The following is a 22,798-nucleotide window of genomic DNA, read 5'->3' on the forward strand; positions in this document are numbered from 1 at the left end:
ATTTGCTTATACAAAAATGCACCATCCCTAGCACCCTCTTATGCCACTGGCTTGTTTCAAATATTCTTTGATAGACTAAAAGGCATCAAATGACTAAAAGACACTGAAAAACTAAACACCGCCTCATATGTGTTTTTAGTGACGAGGCTTTTGTTCTGCATAACCAGCCAAGTATGCTGTTTACATCGTTTCCAACTGCCCCACATTTGTGAAGAAGTCAAGTTCTTGGTTTAAAATGAAAATGTGATTGGTCCTTGGCAAACATTCAGATCTTACAAATCACAGCCTGCTGCCCAAGCTTAGCAACCATGATGACAGAATGATTAGGGACAACGTTAGGCTCAGGAAGATGTGGCAGAGGAAGACTGACGCAAAATAATGCCTGCGCTCATAGGCATCGCTTTCATGATCTTTTTGCCCACACAGGTATTCTTTCATCTTCAAGATTTGCAAACAGTAGCACGTTAATCTTCACAACGTCCTTGTGAGCTCAGCAGCTGGTACATGTTATATCCTCTGTATTAACGATGGAAAGATGATAATGATGGTGATAAAAATTAAGATACATCAAACAGCGTCAGCACTATCACATCAAAACACCCATGGATTTCTCAGGTTAAAAAAAAAGTGGAAACTGTCAAATGTATTCTCATCTATTTTACTATTCTACTGTTGCTAAGATCCACCCAGTTTGGAAAGTCTAACACATAAGGAGTTGAATTATTGCATTGTTCAAAGGGGTAGAGAATTCTCTTGGGAAATCAGCCATTTATTTTAATTTTTTTTTTTTTTTTAATGAAAAACACTAGCAGAGTTGAGTCCAGAAATGTTCTCTAGACTCCACTGGGTCTCCTGTCTGCTCTCCATCCTAGTGTGGGGAAGAGGTGACATTTGCCTTAGGTGAGGCAAAACTCCTGGGAGAGGGGAAGGGCTCAAGCCGGCCCTTGGCAGGGGAGGGACCTTCCAGGTAAATCAGACGGCTACGGCTTGGTACCCGGCCCGGAGAACGAAGGACCCCAGGGGAAACTCTTCCTGCCTTTGGGTCTTAAACGCCCATGTAGTCCCCCCTCCCCGACAAGACGGCGGCACACAAATAAAATCAGCGTGATTGTGGTGATTAAATCTGCCCTGGGAGAGAAGAGGACTCGGCGAAGGGGCCCAAGTGCACGTTCTTAGACTGACAGGGAGCGTTTCTCGGAGATTTCTCCCGTGTTTCAACAAGTCATTTGCCTCGTGAAAGGGGGAGGAAAAAGTGAACGGGCTCCTGCCGCCTATACCGTGCCCTTCGCAGGTTGGGGCCTGTGACAAGGCTCCTTGTGCTCCCCAGAGGAGCCAGGCACTGGGCCGGGGTAGGCGATTTGTAGTGAAGACCTGCCCCGCACCCACGAGGGGGCCCAGCGCTGAGGCATCCTCACCCCCAGCAGCCCCCCAGGACTCTCTCTTCGGTCTCCCCTCTCTCCCACGCCTGCGCGCTGGCACACACCCCGGCTCAGCAGGCCGCTTTGCTGGGATCCCACGCGAGGCCTCCAGCCTCGCCGCCCGCACCCGCTTTGAACACCTTTCCCCAGTGGCGTCGGCGGAGGCGGGAGAGTGACCCCGCATTCTCTTTCCTTGCGGGCGGGGTGCGGGGCCGAAGGCTCCCAGCCCCTCCGAGGAGGAAGCGCGCCCGGAATGGGGGGCGGGGAGGAGAGAAAGGGGTGCGCAGAGCCAGAGGGAGGCAGAGGGCCCTGGAGGGAGGAGAGGAGGAGGGGAGGATGGAAGGGGTAGGAAGTTGGGAGAGGAGGGGTAGGCGAGAGAGGGGAAGGAGGGAAGCGGGAGGGGGCGGGGGAAGGAGGCGCGGCCGGAGTGGGAGGAGGGGAGGCGTTGCCCGACGCGCCCTTTCAAGTCTCCGCGCTCCCCCCGGCGGCGGCTGCCCGGGGGCGGTGGCTCGGCGTCGCCTCCCCCGACCGCCCCCTCCCGGGCCCCTCCTCCGTGCCGCGGCCAGGCTGCCCCGCCGGCGGCGCCCTGGAAATATGAAGAGACGCTGCAGCTGCGGTGGCGGTGGCGGCCACTGCAGCTCGGAGCGGCGCACGCGGCGGCCGGGGCGGGACGCGGGGCCGGGCGCGGAGAAGCCGGGGCGGGCGGCAGAGAGGCCGGGACGCGGACCGGGCCGGGGCGCCCACAGCCGCCCGACGGCGCCCAGGGAGCGCGCGCCCCGCAGCCCCGCGCCTCGCCCGCCGGGCATGGGGCGCGCCGCGGCCGCCTGAAGCCCCGGCCTGGCCCGGCCGCACCCGGCCGGAGGCGGAGGGCAGAGCGCGCGCCCAGCTGCCCGGTCACCAAATCGAAGCGCAGCGTGCGGGAGGGCCCAGAGCAGGACTGGAAATGTCCTGGCCGCGCCGCCTCCTGCTCAGATACCTGTTCCCGGCCCTCCTGCTTCACGGTGAGTTCCCGAGGGCCACTGGAGCGCTCCCAGACGGAGGGGGCAGCCCGGGCGCCGCGGAGCCCGCGGAGGCTTCAGGTCCGGATGGCGGCTGGGTCTACACTGTCCCCTCGGCGGGGCGGATCCGAGGGGAGCCCCGCGCCGGCTGTCTCAGCCCTGGGAGAGGGGGCTCTACCCACTTTCCTAGGCTCGGAGCCCTCTACGCCAGGGCGCCCGGAGCTCTTTGCTGCGCGACTGTTCTTTTTGGAAGGGTAGAAGCTCTCGCACGCAGACACCTTTTATGTCCAGAATCCATTGCATCCAGTCCGAGGGAAACTTTCGTCCACTCTGCTGGATTTTCTAACTGTACACTGCCATGAAATCGCCGGCTCTGCGAGCCTTTTTCCAAAATGTCAGAACGCAGCAGGCTCTTGATGTGTTCCAAGCTTTTAGGAGAGTGGAAAGAGAAACTGATCATTTGGGAAGTCACATCTGCCTGCCTTCGGAAAACCAGTGTTCGTTGTCCGCCTGCACTTTGCCTCCCGATTGAGGCGGGGTTGTGGGGTTTTCTCCCAAGTGGACTGCTGCGTTCTCTGGGTGTAATTTTAAGAAACAGGGGACTCCTGTTAGCCAAGATTTAAGCATTATAACCAGTCTCCTACGGTGCACCCAAACTTGACGCCCCATTTCCTGGGCTTCCTGTGCCACTTTTCCCCAGGGGTTCTAGTAAACCTTTAGCTAGAGAACATCAGCCCTTTCAACGGGTTCCAGAAATTACACTGAAAACACCAAAACAGAATTTCTTTGGGGTGAACAAGGCAGGTTTTTATGGCGCGTCGGGTTCATAATCCTGACAGGCCGTGGCAGATCATGTCGTGTTGATATGGGTGTCCTGAGCAAACTGTCCCTAATGGTCAGACACCTGACATTTCAACAGCATGACTTCACAGCTCTCCTTCCTCAACACCCACCGCAGCCACCCCAAACGTGCAGCGGGCTCCAGCTTCAAAATGCATGGTAGCCAGGACTGAAAGTCAGGCTGAGGACCTTCCCTCCGGAGGGTCAAGGGATTGTTAACCCACAAGCCACCGGGATGCTGTTTTCTTTGTAGTCCTGCCCCAGGTGGATGGCTTGCATAGCTCCACAGTCTTGGTGAACCTGTCTGGCTGGGCCAGACCTGTCCAGTTGCCAAGGTGTACTCAGAGCCCCAGTGATCCCAGAATTTTAACAGTCGGGATGGAAGGCTTGCAGTTCGAGGGCAAAAAGAGAGAAGGTATAATTATAGGGTTGGACTCCTAGGCCCATCTGCTTAGAATTACAGAGCAGTTTTAATCTTTGGCTGAAACATGAAACAAATCAGAGCCAATGAACAGATCAAACAGCAGCTGCCACACACACAAGAAAAAAGAGAGAGATGAAACAGGAAAAATTGTCCCCCTTAAATTTTTGTAATATCTGTGAAGAAAAAAGAGAGTGTGGTCAAATGATTTTAAAATTTAAAAAATTACTTGAAAGCTTCGCATGAACAGCATTTTGGGGGGTAAAATAATTGCCTTTTAAACTACAAAAGTGATCCTCAGAGATGCAACCTAGTGTAACTCTGAACATGTTCTCCCTCTTTTGAGAGGTAGGAGTTGTAATTACACTTCCTATTTAGCAGTCCAAACTGGGGTAGTAATGGCTGACAGGTAACAAGAGCCCAAGTATATCCTCAATGGGGACAGGAGCCCCAAATTTCCTGAGTTTGAAAATGTGCATCTGGAATCTTCCCTGACTCTGGGGATCTGGGGGAGGAGGGCTCCCCAGACCCCATGGTGTTGGGAGGGGGATGGGGAGCAAGGAAAGAACTGGGAAGAGTAGTCTGAGCATAAATGGGAGCACAGTGGAGCCAGACCGTGTGCGTGCTGGTGTGTGTGTGCATGTGTGTGTACACATATGTGCATAGGTATTTTGAAGATAAGATAAAAAGGGAGGTTTGCAAAGTTGAGTTGGATGACATAAATAAACCTATGAAAAGTTATCCAATTTCAGAATGTATCTGCAATGGCACAGTTATTAAAACTAAAGTTGCTCAAAGATCTACTTAGATCCAGCAGAGAGTATCAGACTCTAGTGCAGAAAATAAACAGAGGAAATCATTGTTCAAGTTATAAATCCTCAGGATTTAAGAAAGGTTTGCCATAACTAGCAAGGATAATGTAAAGCACCAGAAAAGAATGGAATATTCTTCCTTTCCCCTTTTCCCCACTGACATCTACTTGATTGAAGTAGGTTTAACAACAAACGGGTATTACTCAACTTAACCAAGGGAATGGTTTGCTGAATATGTCCTACTCAACTGATAGGCGCTTTGCAGGCATTTAAGAATTCTGTAGTAACAGATGGAGCGTGATCATATAGTTAAATAGAAGTTATAAATCTGAAGGCAATTCTTGAAATCTTAGAATGGATTAGTGGTTCTTTTCGTGATAAACAAGGCATTTTATTTTCCTAACCATAGGATACCATTTGTCTATTTATGGGTCAACTTAGTAGATAAAAGCATTTGTTCTAGGGTGTTGAATGTTTCTGTGACAAACTTTAATAAATTTAGTTTCACACATCATTTAGAGATGATTTGTTAACACCACCAAGTCAGGTTAAGAAGTGCATCCTGTGTGAGGATGAGGTAGATAACCATTATGTTTGGCATCCAGTCTTTGTTCAGTTTTGTGGCTACTTCTATTTCAATTCACTGCAATTTATAAATCACCCCTAAATCCTATCACTGAAATGAGGCTCTGGCAAGACTTGAGCCTGTTGTTTATTTAAGACTGCAAATGTGGTGCGAGACCCAAGTTCAAAATTTGATGGCATAAAAGTATACATGTCAGTTTTCCTTTCCTCCTCTTCAGATTCTGAAAACAATTGCAATACTTAATCCAAATAAAGCCTATTTAATGTCATGAAGGTATGCAGCTGGAAGATGTCCATTATCACTGTTTTCTTTGCTTAGATAAAAGCCGCAAAAGTTTCAGATGTCAAATGCTAGAAATCATTCAGCTCCAAAACACAGATTAGCATGAGGTATCCAGAATAATTGTGGCTGTAATGCCCCAGCGGAGTGCCTGATTCGCTTTGCTAATGGAAACATTTGATTTTCAGTTTTGGAGCTGACGTTGGGAGAGATGTTCTATTCCCACACCCTGTTTACTTTTGTAGAATTCGTTGACTTTTCTGAGAGGTGAAGGCTCTTTCAGCTCTCCCCTTTCATTAAAGCATATTCTGTCAAGACTTTTAAAAACTTTGCAGGTTGCCAAATGAGAGTTTAACCGACACAATGTGAGGAAACATTTATATAGGGTTAAATAGAAATCTTTGAAAAACTATTTTACTAAGGACAGTTTTTGTGGCCAAAAAAACATTGTCTTTCCTGCACTTTTTTCCCCTCTCTTAGTCATAAAAAGAAAATGAGATCTTGAAAAGAAGCATGACTCATCTGTACCGAACAGGGGCAAGGGTCTTAGATGTTAAATATCCTCTTGTTAAATACATTGACAAGCCAATTTCATTCTTTTCTACTAGCCAAGTTCATTCTTTTTCCCCTTAAATGAGAAAAGAACTAAATATAGGTGGGTGATATGTCTGTGTAATTACATACTACTATTTAGGGACAGACTGATGACAATATAATCAATCAAAGGGAGGCATAAAACATTTCAGACCAGAAATAGAAGATGATGTGTTAGTGATTATTGTCCACATCGGTTGAAAGATACACAGCAGGGCATGTCTTCGGTAGACTCTTCCCCTGGAGTTGAAGTGATCGCAGGGAAAACCAGGAAAAAATCCACTACCATCCTCCAAGTATGAGTTCTTCATGGCTTGGTTTTGTGGACACAGGCCATTGCTTAGCCCTCGCCAATTTGGGAATAAAATTATTCTGGAAAGTCATGTGATAGGTATGTACATCTCAAGGTTGGAGAAAGGATATGGTATCACCCTAAAATTATCAAGAGTATTTTGTTCTGCAAGGGTTTTCTGGTTTCATTCATTCAGCTAACCATTTATTCAGTAAGTTCATCTATGAGGGCCTACTACGTGCCAGGAGCCACCATTTGCCAGGTCCAGTGGCTGAAAGGGAGTAAACTGAATGTAGAGCCTCACAGCTGAGTGGATGGAACACTGCAGTTGATTGCACTATTTTCCCTGCTGGGAATCCCACAAATGTGCACACACACACACACAGACACACAGACACACACACAGACACACACACACAGACACACACAGACACACACACATGCAGACACACACACACACAGACCACAGACACACACACACACAGACCCACACACAGACACACACACACACAGACCACAACTGTGCTGAAGAGGCTGGATGTGACTAGTCAGCTGCAGATCCAACATGCAAACTTTGCAACCTCTGGTTCAGCCCCAGTGTCCACCCTGAGGACTATGGCACTAGAAAATGGCACAGAAAAGTAACTTGTTTTCAACTAAAGTCAAATGGAGCCAGGAATTTGAAAACTTGACCTTATTATATTTCTCATAAAGAGAGACTGCCTTTAGATATGAAGATGTCAAGATGGGTAAAAGCAGCAAGCTTACTGCAAAAAAAAAAAAAAAAAGGAAATAAAAACAAGAACTTGATAAGCACAAGTACCACAATGGTGGTAAAATTCAGTAGTGTCTGCAATACATACATGCTTTTATTTCAAAAAAATGGAAAGCTGTGCTGGAGTTTATTTACCAGCCCCCACTTCAAAGCACACGTTTACAGTAATGACTGCCTATTTAATTGGGCAGGCAATTTCATGGCTAAGTAATTACCTGCATTTAATCTAATCAGTCACATTTTATGTGTCACAACAATTCTAACTTGAAAACACTTTTCTCAGTCTGATTATTAAAGTATGCAGGGCACATTATATAAAGTACAGAAACTTGCAAAATGAACAAGGAAAGAATCATTTTAAGCTCTCCATCGTTAATATTTTGACATTATACTTAGTCTTTTTCAAGTTCAGTTTTTTTCCCTTAAGCCTTAGAGTACATGTACAGAGATTAACCTGATCAAAGATTAGTTTAGCTCCAAGTGTGCTTGAAAATTATTGTTTCCTTCCCAAACAATTTTACATTTATTATGTATAAAATACATTGGAACTTTTTATTTCTCAGTCAGTATAGATAGGCAGGTGAAAAACCATGGAATATATTCATCTAGATAATTCAGATTGTTAAAACTTTGTTGAGGCTGGGCGTGGTGACTCACGCCTGTAATCCCAGCACTTTGGGAGGCCAAGGGGGGCAGATCACCTGAGGTCAGGAGTTGGAGACCAGCCTGGCCAACATGGCGAAACCCTGTCTCTACTTAGAAAAATGCAAAAAAAAATTAGCTGAGTGTGGTGACGCACGCCTGTAATCCCAGCTTCATGGGAGGGTGAGGCAGGAGAATCACTTGAACCCAGGAGGCAGAAGTTGCAGTGAGCCGAGATCGTGCCACTGCACTCCAGCCTGGGCGACACAGCAAGACTCTGTCTCAAAAAAAAAAAAAAAAAAAGCAAAAAAAACTTTATTGAAAAATCAGGGACTTGGACATGGAGTATACTGTCCTATTTTACTTTTTCCCGTGTATGTCACAATGATTCAAGCCTAAGAGATACCTGAGCACGTAGTAGGCACTCAACCATTTGTTGAATGAATGAATGTTGACTTGCAAAAGTCCAGCAGGCACCCCACCCTTTTTCTTCTCTCACTCTCTACAAAGGCTCTGTTTGGTTTCTGCATACACTGGCCTGCTTGCTCAAAGCACCATGGGTTTAGGAATGAGATCTGCTGAGGAGGGCTCTAGCAGAGGTACTGTGTGTGTTCACTTTGGAAACTGTGCCAAGGACTGCTTTCTGTGTGCATCGTCTGGTGAATTCAGGGGATGTGAACAGTTAACCCGACACATAGACCTTTTACTTAGGGCATAAACCTCCGTGTAAATGGTCAACCTTGTGCCTCCTTTCATTTAGGTGACTCTGTTTTTAAAATGTGATATCTTTGGGAATTTTCACTCTCCGGTAGACTATTGTGATTACGATTGTAGTTACAATCATTGTGCAGTCATTTAGGATTACTGTCGTGGGGTAATGTATTCCTTGGAAGTAAATCACTAGTGCACACATGCAAGTGCACACACTTACATACCACCGAGCCCTCCAGAGCTCCAGGATCTCATTTAGTTTTCTGGACATGGTCATCAATAAAATTATGTCCTAAAGCACACAGGACTTAATTTGTTTCTAACAGATGAACCACTCCTTCCAGAATCTACTTTATTCTCTGACATTCATTTGAAAGAAACTATTCCCTTTGCCATAATAATTTTATCAGGGCCCAGACCATTGGACCCCCAATGTCTGAGACCATTTTATGGTGGAATCATTTGGATAACCTTATTCAGAATTCCTCTGGACTGGGAACAGTCCCTGGAGAGCTTCCAGTTTAGATAGGACCATGGAACTGACTTTATACATTCTCAGTCAAGAGTGCCTCTGTACCTGTATAGTAGCTAGCATTTGATCAAATGAGATGATATATACATAAAGTGAATTGTCAAGTGTAATACAAACATTAGTCATCATCATCATGATCATTATGTTTAGTTTATAGAGGAAAAAGAAAGGGATATATTAGATGACTTACCCAAAACCACTTTGAAGACCAAAAACTCACAGCCATTTTCTTAATATTTGTTTGATCCTTTCAGGTAACTCTTTTTTGCAGATTCACTCACAACAAAATCTTAGTGAATGGGGACTCCATTCGCTAGTCCCCTTAGTTAACATCTAGAATCTTCAACTAATCAAAATGTTGACATTATTTGTGTGTGTACTCTCACATATAGTATATGGTTTCTAACTCTTGTTTTATATGTAAAATAAGAGGAAAAAGCTTTTCATAGTCTACGCAGAGTTGTTACAGGTTCATTCCTTTCTATCCACAGCCCCATTTTACAGGTACGGTTGTTCCTAATAATGACCTTAAGGCACTTTTAAGAACCTGGATCATCAAAGAAAGATAATAAGGTCAAACTGCATTTGACATACAATGGCAGAAGTTTCAACAACCGAATATTGTGATTAACCAACACTTCCAATTACACAAGTAATCCAATTAAGTGGAGGGGCTTAGGGTCTTTTCCTCCCGGGAGTCCCCTCTCTCTCACTAGAGAACTGTTTTCCTTTCTCTTTCTTGTTTTTTGTTTTTTGTTTTTGCCTATTAAATCTTTGCTCTTAAACTCCTAAAAAAAAAAAAAAAAAACGTGGAGGGGCTTAAAAACTTAGCATTATATATAATAAGCACATTTATTATTATAAATAATAGGTGTACTCACACAGGAATGGTTATTATTAGTGTGGTCCTTGAACTTTGCATTGCTAAACACTGGGATGATTGATTTATGCAATTTAAAATGTATTAAAAGAGACTGTATATATATTTTACAAAAGTTCCTTTTCAGATGCAAATGTAGTGCTAAATTACTGTAGCTTCCTTCCTTCCTTCCTTCCTTTCTCCCTTGCTCCCTTCCTCCTTCCCTCCCTCCCTCCCTCCCTCCCTTCCTTCCTTCCTTTCTCCCTTGCTCCCTCCTCCCTCCCTCCTCCCTCCCTCCCTCCCTTCCTTCCTTCCTTTCTCCCTTGCTCCCTCCCTCCCTCCCTCCCTCCTCCCTTCCTTCCTTCCTTTCTCCCTTGCTCCCTCCCTCCCTCCCTCCCTCCCTCCCTTCCTTCCTTCCTTCCTTTCTCCCTTGCTCCCTCCCTCCTTCCCTCCCTCCCTCCCTCCCTTCCTTCCTTCCTTCCTTTCTCCCTTGCTCCCTTCCTCCTTCCCTCCCTCCCTCCCTCCCTTCCTTCCTTCCTTCCTTTCTCCCTTGCTCCCTCCCTCCCTCCCTCCCTCCCTCCCTTCCTTCCTTCCTTCCTTTCTCCCTTGCTCCCTCCCTCCTTCCCTCCCTCCCTCCCTCCCTTCCTTCCTTCCTTCCTTCCTTTCTCCCTTGCTCCCTTCCTCCCTCCCTCCCTCCCTCCCTCCCTTCCTTCCTTTCTTCCTTTTTTAATATAACTTTTTGGTAATTCTTCCCCCCACAAGATGCAAAAGATGGCCAATGCCTCTCCAACACTACAAAAAAGATTTACTGCAGTTTGTTGGGAGCTGTTCCCTTCTTTTATCTTTCTCATTTATCCAATCAAGAAATCATACAAGACTGAACCATTGCAGTAGCCTCATCACTGATCTTCCTGCTTCCAATCTGTCCCCCATGTCCCTCCAAAAAACCAGAAAAGCAACTTTTCCAAAATGAAATATTTACCACACCCACGACATTGCAGAAAATCTTTTGGTGGCCCCCCTTCGCCTTTCCAGTGCAGTCCCCCCTCTGCGTAACAGATGTGCGGTGCTTTCGACTGCTTTTGGTGGCCCCCCTTCGCCTTTCCAGTGCAGTCCCCCCTCTGCGTAACAGATGTGCGGTGCTTTCGACTGCTTTTGGTGGCCCCCCTTCGCCTTTCCAGTGCAGTCCCCCCTCTGCGTAACAGATGTGCGGTGCTTTCGACTGCTTTTGGTGGCCCCCCTTCGCCTTTCCAGTGAAGTCCCCCCCTGCGTAACAGATGTGTGGTGCTTTCGACTGTGACCCTGCCTCCCTCTGCCCCTCGTCCTAGGTCACCCTGTGTCCCCCTCTTAGAGCCTCCTACATGAATCTGTCACTCCTGCCCCCCCATGCTTGAGTGTGCTCAAGCACACTCCTCCTAGACCACTTCTGTTCCATCTTCAAGATAGAGATGCCTCTCCTTGAACCCTCAAGGAAGAATTCACACCCTTCCCCCTCTCTGTAGAGTCCTCTACAACCCTACAGTTTCTTGTCCAACTGAGACTCCCAGGAGAGAAATGTTTGTGGCTGCTATGTCCAGAACAGTGCCTGGCCCTTCAGAGCCTTCCTGATGGAATGAATGAATGAGTGAATGATTCGCTAGTTCCAGTCCCGAATTTGGAATTGACTTACTTCAGGCGATGCTGTAACAAACACAAGAGCTCCTTAGTTGACCAGAAATCTAAGACAAATGTCCTTGGAGGGCATACCATGACTGATCCTTGAGAAGGAAGCTTTGGGGTTTACCGGTCTAACTTTTATGCTTGGCCTCTGCTGCAGCTGAAATGGGTGCTTCAAATGACTTTTTAATTCCCAGCCATTTAACAGAAGTAGTACTCACAGGAAAGTCATCCACATTTGCCACATCAGATGAGCCAAGTAAACACCGGAGACCACTTGCAATGGTGAACTGAAGGCCTAAGAGTCAGTTTCTCCTGCCTTACAGCAACTTCTTTCACTTGACCCCTTTAATTTTGCTCCTTAAGAGTAAAATTAATTTTGCTCCTTAAGAGTAATGAAAATGTTGGGTACTTTGAAGGGAAAATTTAAAAATGGAATAAATACCAACCCCATTTTTCCATCTTAGAAATAGAATATTAACCTAGAGTGTGAGCCTGAAATCACTGTGTCCTTGGGGAGCTGTGCCAGCCTTGGGGTTCTCCATCTGGCCGCTCACATGGGTGCCCTGGCTGCACTGCCAGCTTCGCTGGGTTCCTGAGCTGTGCTCATTGTCAAATGTGAGCAATAGCGAAATGGATATTGATCTTGAGAAACCCTGGGCTCTTTAATATCATTTTTTTCCTGCTTTCCAATAATTTGTGTATTGGAGGTTCTTAGATTTTATTTCTTCCATCACTGGTTAAAAACATAGCTGTAGGCCTCCTTTCCTGTGTGACTCTAGTCTTATGAATGGCCCATGCAAGTGCTACCCACCACTCCCTCTCTCTCCGCCTTTGAACTCCCTAGCTTTCTCCCCAGAACCTCCTTCATCATTCTGACCCTTGTTCTTTGACATCCAGCCCAGTGAGACCTTAAAAGCTTCAAAGTAAAAACAAAACAAAACAAAACACAAAACATCTTTGATAGTCTTTATGCTTGTGGCTCCTAAAGTCTAGCAAGTCAAGGTGAATAGGTATGTCTTACTTGTTTATTTTAGAGACAGGGTCTCACTCTGTCACCCAGGCTGGCGTGCAGAGGCGCGATCATAGCTCACTGAAGCCTTGAACTCCTGGGCTCATGTGATCCTCCCGCCTCAGCCTCCTGAGTAGCTGGGACTACAAGCGAGTGCCACGATGCCTGACGGTTCTTTTCCTGTAGAGATGGGGTCTTGTTATGTTGCTCATGCTGGTCTCAAACTCCTAGCATCAAGCCATCCTCCCACCTCAGCCTCCCAGAGTGTTGGGATTACAGGCATGAGCCACTGTGCCCAGCCTCATTGACAGGTATTTGTTAAACTGAGTGGAACTTATCAGCAACCACAGAACTTGGCACTTTGGGCCTCACTCTCTTCTACATTGAGGGTCATCATTTAACTTTGCCTGGAGTCCCTGTGTCCTTACACTTTGTCCTCTTCAGAGCTCAGAGTGAGCCTGGCTCCTCCATGTGACTTTACCCTGATTTTAGCTGTTCTGTTAGTTAGAGGGGACTTTTTGAGGGTGGTCTAAGATCATTACTTGAAATAATACCAACCAACATGGTGCTCAACTGAAACCAACCGTAAGAAGTGGGTGATGTTTTTATCCCTTCGTCACTGACGAGTAGACCGAGGCTTAGAGAGTTAAGTGATTTGTTTAAGGTCACTGTGCTAATACTGGGTTTTATTGACTGCAAGATACCCATCTTTTTCGTAATTTAAGATCCCTGCAGGGGGTGTGCATCTCACGGTCAGTGGGGGCCTCAGTTTCCCTTGGCCTCCAGGCAGCAGCCACGAGGGGTGACATTCCCTTTGCCTGTGTGAACCTGAACACAAATGCTCATACTGTCCCCACATCACCTCTTTTATGTTCGTCCTTGGGACTCATCTGGAGATTCATTGCAAATAGGCTGGTTTTGAACATCAAGAGAGCACACATCTGAGTCAGCATGCTTGGTGTTTTTCCTCCCTCACTCATAAGTTATACTTTCAGCACTGAAAAAGGAAAATCACGGTGAAAATCAGACAGATCTTGTAATAGAGCAGTGGAGTGTTAATTTGACATTAGTGAAGCAAGTATTTATTGCTGGAAGAATAACTGCAACTCCGTATTTTCTCACACAGCATCAATCAACTACTAGGAAAGGAGAAAGGCCAAAAAAGATGAGGCATTGTTTCTGTTTTGTTGCTGAGATACATGCAGAGCAAACAGATTACCTGTCACACGTGCAGCAGTGCCACCAAATGCAAGAGAAATTGCCAAATGTCTTTGACTAGAAACAGAAATGTCAGTGCTGTCGGAGGCCGCTGCAAATAATTCACGGGTATCTCAGGACTGTTGTTAAGGCGCCATGTCATTGTTTAAATGTGCATGTTTTGTCACTGATAATAAAATAATGATACATCTTAACACTCCTTGATGTCTTGGATCCAATGCAGTCCTTCAAGTGGCAGATCTAGTTTCAAACTCAAGCAGCTGAACTCTGGAGATTTTACCCACATCCACTACACTCCTGACTTTTATTATCTTCATGGGAAAACACTTGCAGGGTGTAGAGGTTTACAAATCAAGTTTTAGAACACAGCTTGGTTGATAGTGAGATGACGGCTTCTTTACTGAATGCTTAGTAGCATATTTAAAGCAGAATCTTCCCCAACTCCCAATACCTTGTAACTTGAACTAAAATCTATTTTAAGTTAGCCGCATCAAAATTGATCATACTGTTGACCCACCAGACAGCAAGTTATACTCGGTTTCATTCCTTGACTGCCTAGCAGGGACACTGAGGAAATGTTGACAGTCACCAAGATAACTACAACTGTTGAGGCTGGTGGAGGTCCAATGAGCAGTCCCCTCTCCCCTACTCTGGTTCAGAACTAAGAGAGTGTTCAACACGAGGGTGAGGCACATGGGGATTAAAACATTAGCATAGTGATGAATACTCAATCAGAAGACACAGTGTAGATGGGTGCCCGTGACAGGAGTGCTCATAGTTGCCCCGAATGTTTCAGACTTCCCATCTGGCCCAATGCCACAGCTGAACAACTAAAGGGGCATGGTCCTCACTGCCTGAGGGAGCTGATCAGAATGTATGTGATTGGTAAATAGGCTGGTTTTGAAAAGAAAAAAATGACTGAGTCCAGCATGCTTGCTTCCACCTCCATAACTCATGTGCCTTCACCAGGGGAGGGCAGAATGAGGGACAGGGAGGGAATGCCCAGGAGTACCACTCTAGTGGAGATGCCTTCCCTCAATGGAACTCGAGGCCTCAGGAAAGGAAGCCCTGGCTTAATAACCATGACCGTGAATAATAATAACACTGGGCAGAGTTCTCATGTTTAGAGTTTGCCCCATTCTAGCTCAGGCCAGAATTAAGGGACTTGGCTAAACAGGGCTGAGTGAGGTTGCCTTAAATTTGAACATAGCACTGTCCTCTTGTGTCTAGAATCTCTTTTCACAATTTTCATTTAGTTGAGTAATACCCATATTTGTCTCACGGACATCCATTGCATGTAAAATCTGTAAGAACAATCAGAAGCTGTCTTTCCATCTCAAAGCCAGAATTCTGCTTAGAGGGAAAATCTGGGAGTTCAGATACAGAAACTTCTGTCTTCTCAACACCAAGACTTGCCATCAAAAACTAGTTCAGTCTTTTGAATGTTTTGTCCACATGATGGTAAATATCTGAATATTTAACAGATATCTGAAGTTATCCTGCAGGTCTCAGTTTATCCAGGTAGATTTTCATCATGTTGCTGTAAGTCACTATATTCTGAATCTAACTTCTCATTTTCAAATCATCTCTCAGAAACCATGCCTTCTCTATGAGGCTATTTATGTGCTGATGAAAACATATAATTGCTTCCTCACCAGTAGCATTCTAACAGGTACATTTTGTTTTTTATATTTTTAAAAAGTTTGTACCGTTGTCTAACTAGTGTCTTTTCTGCGAACACAGGGCTAAATACGTAGTAGATCCGCCATAAATGCCTGTTGATTTGTTAATCACTTTGAGAGTGAGTATCAGAGGAGACCGTGGCTTTCGGATGATAACTCCATTCGTTTAGTTTTAATTGCTTTATTCTGAACATTAGGCTGGTGGTAGTTGTGCTTGGGAAGATTGTGGCCAACCTGCATGACTCGTTCTGAAGATAAGCTTACTGCTAGTATTTCTTTACCCCTGGGAAATAAACATATGTAATATTGCCATTATTCTTAATTTAAAGCCCTATATTGTATGTTTAGCTTGTTTCTGGCCTTTTGAGGGTGAGGGGCTGGACTTGGAAGATAATTGGGGGGAAATGTCACACCATGTCCCTATTGTAGGAGGGTGCAAGGCTCACACCCCTTGGTGAGCAGCCGTGTAGGGGGCATCCACTTGAAGACAGAGAACCGGAAGAGGCAAGGCTTGGTGTAAGCAGATGGAGTCAAGCCAGCAAGCAGATCCCAGCTGGGAATCTTCCTAGTCCCCTGGGCCTTCTCCTTCCATCACTGCCCAGGCTGCAGTTTCACTGAGGCTGGTCTCCTTGCTGTTTCCTTTCCTCACCTAAATCTGCCATTGTGTAAATTCACCCTTATTGATGACACCTCTTTCACCTCTCCCCACCTCCTCCACTTTGGTGACTCCAGAACATGTTCATTTCTCTCTCCTACAGTGCCGGTCACATTCCCTTGGCCACCCTGCACAAACCCTTCTTAGATGCACAACCTTCACTGTTGCTTCATAGATGCGTGGATTTGATCTCTGGCTTTGCCAGCAACTAGCTAAGTGATCTCAAGCAAGTTATGTTGGTGATCTCCAAGGACCTCAGTTTTCTCACCAGGGAATTGATCTACAATGACACTTGCCACTTTGGAATGTGCATCCTGTGTGAGAGTGTGCACTGTGATGACACTTTGTACAATAAACAATCATTTCCCACCTTCAGCCACTGACTGTTGCAGAGGTGGTTGTTTGGTGTGATTCATGTCTGCTGCTACTTCTTCTTTTTGCTATAACTTTCCACTTTGATTTTTCAGGGCTGGGAGAGGGTTCTGCCCTCCTTCATCCAGACAGCAGGTCCCATCCTAGGTCCTTAGAGAAAAGTGCCTGGAGGGCTTTCAAGGAGTCACAGTGCCATCACATGCTCAAACATCTCCACAATGGCGCAAGGATCACCGTGCAGATGCCGCCTACAATCGAGGGCCACTGGGTCTCCACAGGGTAAGAGGACAGATGGGGTCTGGGAGAGGCCAGAGAGCACACCACTATGGAAGACCCTTCTTACAGGTTCTCAGATGCATAAAACTTTATCACTTACAATGATTTAGCTGTTGTCTAAGTTCTAATGAAGAACCAAACTACTCTTTGAAATTATGGTTGGTTGAGAAAAATAGCTAAGTACTGTAGAAATCTTATGCTAAAGCAGAGATTATATTGTACTCCTGTTAACCACACAGCGTGAGTGAATAGATCCTTGTTTACTGAACTCTATGGGACTACTTGCGTATAAAAAGAAACCATTAGCAAGTGAAATTAAGAGTCTGTGTTTCACCAACCCTGAAACATGACTTGCAAGCTCCGGATGGTGTAAATATTCTAGCCATATTCTGGTAATTTAATATATGGCTTCAGGGTTCTAAGAGTAAGTTAGAAGCTAGCTCTGCTAGCCGGGGTGCAGCTCTTGGATTCTTTTCCATGCTATGAAGCTGAGATTTATCCCAGTTTGAGCTCTGGCTTATCTTCCATTAGAGCTTTTAAAAATAGCCTAGAGGCAGATCTGCGATTTTTTTTTTTTTCTACCCATTAAATTGCTGAGAATGAACAAGACTAACTCTGGGATCTGATCACTTCTCCCTATGCGCTGTTCCTGGGATATGGATAGCAGCCTCCAAGTTCCTTGGGGAGGGATCAGATGAATATGGAGAAGAGAAAAAAAGAAATTGTATAAGACGATGAAGATGCAGAATTTTATTTCATAAAAATGAGGTCTCTCAAAATAACCACAATAAACAATTTGCATAAACAACCTTCATGTTACATACTTTTAAAATATTTATCATTTTATTCAACAAATATTTATTGAGTGCCTACCATATGCCGAACACTATTTTAAGTTTTGTTTATATAGCAGTGAACAAAACAGACCTGGTCCTTATCATCAGGGGTTTTATAAGTAAATACACAAGAAGTACTATGAAAGTGGAGGGGTGGGGGAGGCAACAGGTGCTAAAAGAGAATACCAGGGGGGCCCATTTTAAAATCGGGGTAGAGTTCAGAAAGCCTACCAAGGAAGGGGACCCTTGAACTGAGACATTGTTGGCTGTGCAAAGACGGTGGGAAGAAAGAGCTTTGTATTTAAAGAACCAGAGGCCAGGCTAGATACAGAGTGAGCAAGAGGCTGGCTAGATTGAAGGACCAGCTGGCTGAGAGCCCTGTGGCTGGGATGCAGTAAAGCAGGGCACATAGCCTCAGATGAGGCTGTTGGGGCGGGTAGGCCAGCTCTAAGGCATCTTGCAGACCAGCTTTTCTAACCTAAGAGAACTGAAAAGTCATTGAAGAGCTTACAGCAGGGGCCGTGCTTAAAACATGATTCAACTTTTTGAAAGGGCATTCTGGCTGCTGTTTGGCAAATGGATGGGAGAAAAAGTGATTTGGGGGTGACCAGTTAAAAGACCTTTGCAACCATTCTGGTTAGAGAGGACGGAGGCTTAGGTAAGAGGAGCTGAAGGGGCAATTGAGAAGTGAGTGGGCCTGAGATCCACTGTACGTGGCAGGCTGTTGATGCTTAGATTAAAAAATTACACATAAGGGATCTTCATTTCTAAACCTCATCTAACATGAATCACTGCTTACACTAACCTTCTCTTTCCTTGTGGGAGAAATCTGGGGTGTTTTCTGTCTCCTTTTTCTAAGATTACAGATACCCCAGGTACCGTTGAGTGCTTTATGTCCATAGGATGCTACTCGACAGCAGGTGTCAAACTTTACGTAGCAATGGTACCCCCTTCTAAATAATGCTTATCTTTCACCAGTCCATCAATGAACAAATTAAAGTGTTAGCAATTTTGAAAACCACTTGTGTTTGGCATTTTAGCCTGACTGCTTGATTTAGCAATGCTTCGTCGGTTCAAACCAGAACCTGTTAGCATCATAGATGAGAGCAGAGTGGGAAGGCCAGAATTGATGAGCTGAAAGTCATAGCGTAACTGAGACTAGGAGCTAATAAAAGGCTAAGGCCAGGTTATTTGGCCAGGGCTTTAAGTACCTCCCCGTGCGCCCCGTTGCAGCCTCAGCTAGTATATATGAATGGCTGACGGAGCCGTGTGTGAAATCCCTCAGTTCCATCCCACTGCTGTTATGCTCTGTAGATTCTGCCTTAGTGTTTCTGGCTCAGGAACCTAGCATGCATCTAATGCCACACTGGCAACCATCACAAACAAAAGGAACCCTTATTTCTGTTGTGTCAGCTTTGCTTTTAGTTAATTGCCCCTTTACTTTTCTACTAGAGAGAGAATTAATTTTGAATGGACAAGAAGACGCCAGGTGACTAGTTTCTGTCTCAGGATGACGGACATTTTGCACCTGCCTACTTAGACAAGGTCCATACAATAAAAGTGCTCAGGAAGTCGACCGTTTTTGAAGTAGCATAAGGACACTTCTTTTATAGGCCAGTACAGCACTCATCCTCCTTATCCAGAAATACCTGCATAGGGCAGCAGGTATTTGCCCTCCTGGCCTGCTCGTGAAGCTAGTGGAAGGCTGGCGGAGGCAGTGACAGAGCCAGGCTGCCTGGATTCATGGACTGTCTCTGGCACTTGCTGGTCATGTGCTCTTGGGCATGTTCCCTAACCTCAGTTTCCCCACCTGTAAAATGTGGGTGACGATAATACCTAGCTCCTAGGTTGTTGTGAGGAGTCAGTGAGTTGGTATCTCTAAAGGGCTGACAACAGTGTCTGGCCCAGCAGTTTATTATTATTTCTGTAATTTCTTAATACCATAATGAATCTCTTTCCCATAGCTTTGGGCTTACAAAGGTCTCTTCTTCCCCTTTTCTTTCCCAGCTGTGAAGTAAGGTCAGGCCCAGAGTTCATCACAAGGTCCTACAGATTCTACCACAATAACACCTTCAAGGCCTACCAGTTTTATTATGGCAGCAACCGGTGCACAAATCCCACTTACACTCTCATTATCCGGGGCAAGATCCGCCTCCGCCAGGCCTCCTGGATCATCCGAGGGGGCACGGAAGCCGACTACCAGCTACACAACGTCCAGGTGATCTGCCACACAGAGGCCGTGGCCGAGAAGCTCGGCCAGCAGGTGAACCGCACGTGCCCGGGGTTCCTCGCAGACGGGGGTCCCTGGGTGCAAGACGTGGCCTATGACCTCTGGCGAGAGGAGAATGGCTGTGAGTGCACGAAGGCCGTGAACTTTGCCATGCATGAGCTTCAGCTCATCCGGGTGGAGAAGCAGTACCTTCACCACAACCTTGACCACCTGGTCGAGGAGCTCTTCCTTGGTGACATTCACACGGATGCCACCCAGAGGATGTTCTACCGGCCATCCAGTTACCAGCCCCCTCTGCAGAATGCCAAGGTACCTCAGAGCCCTGTGTTCTCCTCTTTATTGAATGAAGTGGGTAATCCTTAAAGGCTTGCCATGGGGGCTTCAGGGCACCCTTGAAAGGGGGAATTCTGCTTCATGGCGGGGCAGGCCAAGGTGGGGCTGCTGCGAGGTGGGAGGAGACGGGGAAGGCTGGGGCTGGGGGGCGCTGTAGCCAGTCAGGAGACCTGGGTCTGCCACCAACGTGCCCTGTGACTTGGAACCTCGGTTCTCCTACCGAAGTGGGTGGTGGTGTGGGATGATGGTTCTAGAAAATTCCTAAGGCTCCTTTCAGCTCTCCCATCCCAGGAACCTCTTTAGTGACTCCAAGAGGACAGTGCGAAGGTGATGTCATAACCACACCTAGAAAAGATACTAAACAATGGCAGCCACCCGGGCCCTGGAGGAGGTGGGGAGGGAGAGAAAAGGGAGGTGACAGTGGGATTTGTGTGGGGTGTTAGACTCCACGGAGACCATCCACCAGAGTCACTGCTTCCAGTCCTCGGGAAACCCTGGTGAGTCCTGACACTCTTAGGCAGCACAGCCTGCTGAGGTCCCAGGGGTTAAGGCTCCTGCGCAGGCCACACGTCTACTGAGTTTTCCTGCTGGACCGTGAGCCCAAAGGTCCTTCCTCCATACCCCACGTTCTTTTCATTTCACTAAGGAAAATGTAAAGTCACCATCATCAGAAGAGGGGACTAAGGAGGGCAGGAAACAATTAAACCTTATAATGTCTTTTCCTTGAATGATATTCTACTAATTATATTTGGAATTCACGAGGCATTTCCTTCCCGCAAGCTCAGAGTACATGCCCATGTGTAACTCGATCGCCTCCACCATCTCCCCGCAGAGCCTGTGAAGTCCCAGGCAGGAGGGGAGTAGGCTTCTGCCCAGGGCACAGTGTGAACATGCAGACCCGGGCCTGCTAGGGCTGGGCGGTGGGCAGCTCTCTGTGGAGTATCTCCCTGGCCATCCCCACTGGCTTCGTGGAACACTGTCCGGCACAGTGGCTCCGTAACTGTGAACCCTGCTTAACTTTTGTTTGGTGGTTTCTTCATTTTTTAAAAATCTTTTTTCTTATTAGTCCTCCAAGACTACTCAACCAATAGAGATATCACAGGGCACTTCCTCCGCCAAAGACTGCTCCGTGTTGCCTTTTTTTATCTATGTTATTGTGAGTTTGTGCAATGCAAGTGGCTTTTATTATAATGATGAAATAGCTGCTGAGAAAGCCTGCTTGGTGGAGGCTGCTTCCTCCGTGAATCTTTTCACCGCTATGTCCCTACGTGTGAGATGAAGCCCTGTGCTCAGCCAGTGTGGCCAGGCCCAGCACTCCTGCCGGCTCAGGATGCCCTTGGGGGTTTGTTCCAACACAGATCGGGAGCCAGGCTCATTTCATTCTGCCTTGTAAGTTTCAAGTGCGCTGAAGAGGCCAACATGAATTAGGGCAGAGGCAGGGCAGCCTCTGAGGCTGGCTCCATTGCTGCCGCTGTCGGGAGGTCCCAGAGGTTTTCCTAGAATGGGACACAGGGAAAGGAGACCAAAGTTCTGCCCTTTCAACATGTGGATTCCCCAGGACAGGTACCAGGAAGAGAATCGGCTCATAGGGTGATACCTGGACTGGGGTGTGCTTTCCGGGTCAGGCTTGAGTGGGTGTCTTGGGAAAACGGGTAGGAATAACGGGCTTCGAATTACATTTTGGGACCTTTCTGGTTGACAGCACTGCCCAAAGGCGGCACTGGACACTGTAGCTGCATAGCATTTCTCCTGTTTTATACTGGCCAGGTCCACTTGGTTTGAGATAGTAGCAGGAGAAGGGGTTTCATACCTACCTTTGGCTCACTCTGAGTATAGTCTAGCCATCTTTCTGGGAATTTTTTTTTTTTTTTTTTTTGAAACCGAGTTTTGCTCTCGTCGCCCAGGCTGGAGTGAGTGGCGCCATCTCGGCTCACTGCAAGCTCCGCCTCCCGGGTTCAAGCGATTCTCCTGCCTCAGCCTCGCAAGTAGCTGGAACTACAGGTGCCGCCACCACGCCCAGCTAGTTTGTGTATTTTCAGTAGAGACGGGGTTTCACCATGTTGGCCAGGCTGGTCTCCAACTCCCGGTCTCAGGTGATCCACGCGCCTCGGCCTCCCAAAGTGCTGGGATTACAGGCGGGAGCCACCGGCCGCCGCCGTCTTTCAAATGATCGCAGGTAACGGGAGGAAGGTGCGAATGTCAGGAATGAAAATGGCCCGGATAATCCGGAAACCTGGGGCTAGCCAGGCGCATCCCGGAACCCGCCGCCCCCTCGGGGCCTTTGTGAACGTCTGCTGAACAGGAAGAGCCTGCCCGCCCTCTAGCAGAGACACCAAGGAGCCGCAAAACACCAGAAAGCACAGGGAGCCTTGAGTGCCAGGTCTGAGGAGGCAGGTGCGGCCGGGGAACTTGCTGGGCCGGCGTCGGCCGGGCTGTCGGCTCGGAACTTGACCTTGGGTTAGTCTTTTGCACCCACTCGGGTTCTGGTTCCTTTTCCTCACCTTCATGCACCTGCGTGGGCTCTGATCTCTTTTGCTCTTTTTAGCACTTGGGGAAAAATTAACCATAACCACGTTTATTTTCTTACCTGCCTCTGTACCCTGTTGCACTCCGGGTTGTGGCTCCGCAGATGGAGTCGGAAAGCCCAGCCAGCATTGTTAAGGCTGGCGCCTGGGGTACTCCAGGAGGGGACACGTCATTCCCGTCGGTGTCCCTCCGCAGACCTGTCTGTGGCTCCTGGAGGGAAAACGCCCCGCAAGTGAAAAGTAT

At 47.0% G+C, this 22,798-nt stretch overlaps 1 protein-coding gene and 1 long non-coding RNA gene across 3 annotated transcripts in view; one reads left to right on the forward strand and one right to left on the reverse strand.

Annotated features, from left to right (window-relative positions):
• Nucleotides 1–1,994: 1,994 nt before the first annotated feature.
• APCDD1 (APC down-regulated 1) overlaps nt 1,995–22,798 on the forward strand; it is a 34,740-nt gene continuing 13,936 nt past the window's right edge. The window contains exons 1-4 of one of the 2 annotated variants that reach the window (XM_033178360.1): nt 1,998–2,067; nt 2,264–2,419; nt 16,450–16,633; nt 19,474–20,005. In XM_033178360.1, coding sequence (XP_033034251.1) covers nt 2,013–2,067; nt 2,264–2,419; nt 16,450–16,633; nt 19,474–20,005 — 927 coding nt within the window. In that variant the 5' untranslated portion in view covers nt 1,998–2,012. Of the gene's footprint in view, nt 2,420–16,449; nt 16,634–19,473; nt 20,006–22,798 lie in introns of both variants that reach the window. The other variant, XM_033178359.1, reaches the window with a different exon arrangement.
• The window catches only part of LOC117064160, a 52,641-nt gene continuing 49,846 nt past the window's right edge, over nt 20,004–22,798 (reverse strand). Inside the window, exons 6-7 of the long non-coding RNA XR_004429295.1 lie at nt 22,617–22,765; nt 20,004–21,525 (exon numbers count right to left, since the gene is read on the reverse strand). This is a non-coding gene — a long non-coding RNA (uncharacterized LOC117064160). The remainder of the gene's footprint in view (nt 21,526–22,616; nt 22,766–22,798) is intronic.

The sequence above is a fragment of the Trachypithecus francoisi genome, unplaced genomic scaffold (genome assembly GCF_009764315.1).
Source record: "Trachypithecus francoisi isolate TF-2019V2 unplaced genomic scaffold, Tfra_2.0 Lachesis_group19, whole genome shotgun sequence".
NCBI classification, from domain to species: domain Eukaryota; kingdom Metazoa; phylum Chordata; class Mammalia; order Primates; family Cercopithecidae; genus Trachypithecus; species Trachypithecus francoisi.